General features: G+C 33.9%; 1 protein-coding gene across 1 annotated transcript; it reads left to right on the top strand.

Moving 5' to 3' along the window:
* The first annotated feature begins 2,411 nt into the window (after window positions 1-2,411).
* On the top strand, window positions 2,412-3,869 carry LOC148292664 (DNA polymerase zeta processivity subunit-like). The gene is made up of 5 exons (XM_088246354.1): window positions 2,412-2,442; window positions 2,522-2,602; window positions 2,799-2,911; window positions 3,172-3,361; window positions 3,638-3,869. Exons 1-5 carry the CDS (start codon window positions 2,412-2,414, stop codon window positions 3,835-3,837), a joined length of 615 nt encoding a protein of 204 aa, XP_088102480.1. The 3' UTR covers window positions 3,838-3,869.
* The last annotated feature ends 255 nt before the right edge of the window (window positions 3,870-4,124 follow it).

Raw genomic sequence — 4,124 nt, 5'->3', positions numbered from 1 at the left:
ATCAATGCAAGGGTCCCATGTTAGTGTGTAGATTTATTCGCCGCAACAAGTGGCCCTAGAAGAGTTTATTAAAAGAAGGCAAAAAATCATTTTTGTCTCTGTAGTTTGTCAATTTTACCACTTTGGTCAATGTTGTTTTAATTTTGTTAATTTTGTCCAAATGGTTTCACTTTGAAGCAATTTAGGGACAATTTTGTCTTCTTCTTTTTTTTTTTCTTTTTTTTTTTTTTCAATTTGAGGTTTTTTATATATTTATTTGTCTTTAATTTTTATTTTTAAAATCAATGAATTTTTTTAATAATTTGTTTGACCGAATTACCCCTCCACAACTAACAAAAGTTGAAAGAAATTAAGGATTGTCCTTGAATTGCTTCAAATTGAAACCACAGGGACAAAATTGACAAAATTAAAACTATAAGGATCAAAGTGGTAAAAATGACAAACTACATAGACCAAAATTGACTTTTTGCCTTAAAAGAATAAAGAATTGATGTGCTGCCCAAGTTTTTAGCTTCTCTGTCTCATGTCTCATGGTGGAATCCATGTGTCATGGTACCTGACGTATACATGCTGATTCCAAATTAAAAAAATACAAAATCATACTGTTGTTACCTTAAAAGAAAAGGTTTAATTAACAATATCCCGCCCCTCCCCATCACAAATATATCAATAAAAAATTAATTAATTAATGAGAAAAAAGAAGTTCAAAACTAAACATGAAATACAAAAGTTTTGTTTTAGACTTAAATTTTTATTTTTTATTATTTTTATGTATGATGTAATTCGATTTATAATATGATACGAGGAATATAAAATTTGGTGAGAGTTGTAGGTGGAGGGACTTAATAATATAATATGATTTAATTATTTATTTTCAATTAACGTACCTAGAAAGTAATAAACTATAAACACCATGGAATAAAATAATATTTTAATTTGACAAGTCGAAGAATGTAAAACTCTATTATATGTCAAATTGCAACATAAATTATCAAATTCAAATTTATTGTTTGATATTTGATAAGGGAGACGCTCTATGTTTCTAATTAATTAACACAAAGGATATGTAGCTAATTTTTTGCACAGAATCTGATTCCTCTTTTCTATATCCCACTTCTTTATTTTCGATTATTTATTATTCTAATTTTTTGCATTGAAGTCCTATCTTCGAGTCGCTTGTATAAAAAAAAACTTATATAAATAATGAAAATTATATCGAATTATCGAATCTCGCGTATTTAACATCGGAGTATTTACACACATTCAAAGGAATGCTAATCATTAAATTGATCTAATGAATTTTAATAAGTGAGTCAGAATCAGTTGGTCAATAGTCACCATTTTTATAACAAAATTTTCCATGTTCTTTCCCTAGAATTAAAAGCTTAATGCCCCGCTTAATTCCTATACGATGTAAATTGGCCTGAGGAGATTGCCCTACAATATTTTTGGTCTTTAGCTATTTTAATTTGTTTGGTTTTCTGTCCTCTGTTACTGTTAGGGACTTGTAGCTACATCTTCACTGTTATGATGTTCCTTTTCGTGAACTTCTTACTCTGTTTTTCTACATGGGTTATGATATATATCGTACTTTCTCTTCTATTTTCATATCTAATGTTCCTTTTGTTTATTTTATTACCATCTGTAAACAAATTTTTCTACATTTCTGCCTCCTGAATAGGAAATGCTTCTTACATGAGAATCGGCTCTTGATTTTGGATCAACATGTTTTCTTCAGTTGCTCAAAGTTGCAGATGAACCAACTTTGCAAATTGTAGGCTTCCGATTTTCTACTAGGATGATTTTGCTTGTGTCTCGAATGTTTTGGAGATGAGTGCTTAACTGCTAGTTGGTGCCACACAGAACTCTTGGGGAATCTTACTTTGACTCACATTCCTTTCCTTTCCCTCTTTAACCAGCTTTTACCCTCTCATTTTACTCCTCAACATAAAGACTCAAAAATTTAAGCCTATAAATTACAATTATCCTTTTATAGATTTCTTTAGTCTGTTTTTTGAAGGAGCAAAATGCTAATATAAACTTAAGTTGGGTTTATAATTTGGACTAGTCTACTATAATTAATTATCGCTTGTAATTTAGAGTATCGCTTGTATTAAAAGAAAATACTTGAGTCATCAATTTAACTAACTATTGATCTAGTTGTACTTTTATTTCCCTTCCAAGTATCCCAAGAGATAGCAAATTGGACTGCCTCCCTCCTCCCATTAATATTTGTTTTAAATAAATAAATAAAAAAGAGGAGGCGGGTCTCCATGGGCTCTCTGTCAGGCCCGCCAAATAGCGGGCTACAGGCCTTAATATTATTCAACATAGTTTGCAACTTCCAAGGTAAGAAACCATTCAAATTCCCAAACCAAAACTCCAAGTTACCGCGCTTCCAAACTGTAGAGATGGTCCGCAAAGATAGTCAATCTCCTCAAGGTTTTCAATGACCTTGGAATGTTTTCGTTTTCATTTTTTGGTTATTAGATGAGTATAATTCAAGTTGAAAATGGTGCAGGTGAGACAGCTCGGATTCTGGTTGAATTCCTGGAGGTGGCAATCACTTCAATTGTTTTCCTCAAAGGAATTTACCCTCCAGGTTTGTTCTAAACCCATTTCTCGTTTTGGTTGCTGAGAAAAAAAGTTGTGGTTTTGAGTTCTGTTTTTCTTCATTATCTGGGGAACCCAGAAAGCAAAACCCAGTTTTCAAATTGCATATGAGCTTAGCGGGATAATGGGTAATTGTTGTTTTTGCATTTTCAACTGCTTTCACTGATGGTTGGTTTTGGGCAAAGGTGCTTTTGAAAGAAGGAAATATATGAATTTGGTGGTTCATAGCGCTCGTCACCCTGAACTCAGAGATTATATCCATTCTGCTGTCTCGGGACTTCATCCTTCCATCCAAAAGGTTGATCTTTCACTCGTTTATTTCCTTTTACTTTTTTCTTTCTTGTTTCTTCAAAAATTTCTCATATATCTCAAATGTTCAAAAATTCGGCCTAGGCGGCAGGCGCTAGGCGGGTCCGGGCGGCTGGGCGGGTTGGATTTTTCTTTTTCTTTTTTCTTTTTGATTTTTTAAAGAAAGATGCAATCTTTCTTATTCGTTTAATGTATTTATTCCGGTGATGTACCATTTTCACTCAAACAGACGTACATTTTACAAACTAGGGTCTGGTGGAGAGAGTAGCAGTTATTTTCTTTAACAGTGATAGCATCCCTGTGGAAAGATTTATGTTTAAGCTCACTGTGAATCAGTCTTATGGCTCAAGGGTGGAAGAAGCTGACCTGGAGTTCTCACTAAGGTCGTTTTTTATCAAGCTTCCTTTCTCAGAATCCCTTACACGGGTTCTTCCCCAGGGTAAGTTTTAAGTTTCATAGTTGACAACTTGACATTGATGTTCATTTTTATGCTTCAGTGTTGTAGTTTTGTCTTAGAATACTATTTGATATAATTCTTTTTCAATGCTGTAGTTCCGTTTGGTTTTCGCTTTAAAATTGCTACTTTATCAAATGCTTTGGTTTAATTGGTTGAGTATTGACCATATGCTTGGGTGGTGGTTGAACTCATGAAATATGGTTTCATGTCTGCTTTCCTTAATTGCAGCTCGGTGTGTAAGCTTTTCCCTTATAACAGATTGCAGGTGGGAGATAACCGCGTACTTTCGATCCCTTCCTCAGGCAAGCACAAGTAAGGATGCAGAGTTGTGGATTCCAACAGACACACAGCAGTGGCAACAGCCTCCATTAATAACCCCTATTAAATCGATGAGTAGCGAACCTCTATCTGTGCAGTTATATTTGGAACATCCAGGTTTATCTGAACTAAAGGCTTGAAGGGAAGTACAACTGTTAAAATGCAAATACATGTTTGCCTGGATTTTACACGACAAATCATGATCACACTGTCCCATAAACATACTGCTCAAGAAGTAAATTCCGCTTGCTTTCTGCATTTTGGTGTATAAACCACAATAATTCAGTGCTTAGTATTGTGAAGTTGTTATCCAATTAGAATGAGATTACAGGGTACAAAGGTAGAAATTTTGTGGAAGATGAAGGGAAAAGCATAAGCACAACACTTTAGAGAGGATTCCGAGCCTCTACATTTAAATACGGTGCAT

The sequence above is a fragment of the Prunus avium genome, chromosome 8 (assembly GCF_965620075.1).
Source record: "Prunus avium chromosome 8, drPruAviu1.hap1.1, whole genome shotgun sequence".
In the NCBI taxonomy this organism is placed as follows: Eukaryota; Viridiplantae; Streptophyta; class Magnoliopsida; order Rosales; family Rosaceae; genus Prunus; species Prunus avium.
The sequence above is the reverse complement of the archived record's forward strand: the minus strand, read 5'-3'. Positions and strand labels throughout refer to the sequence as shown.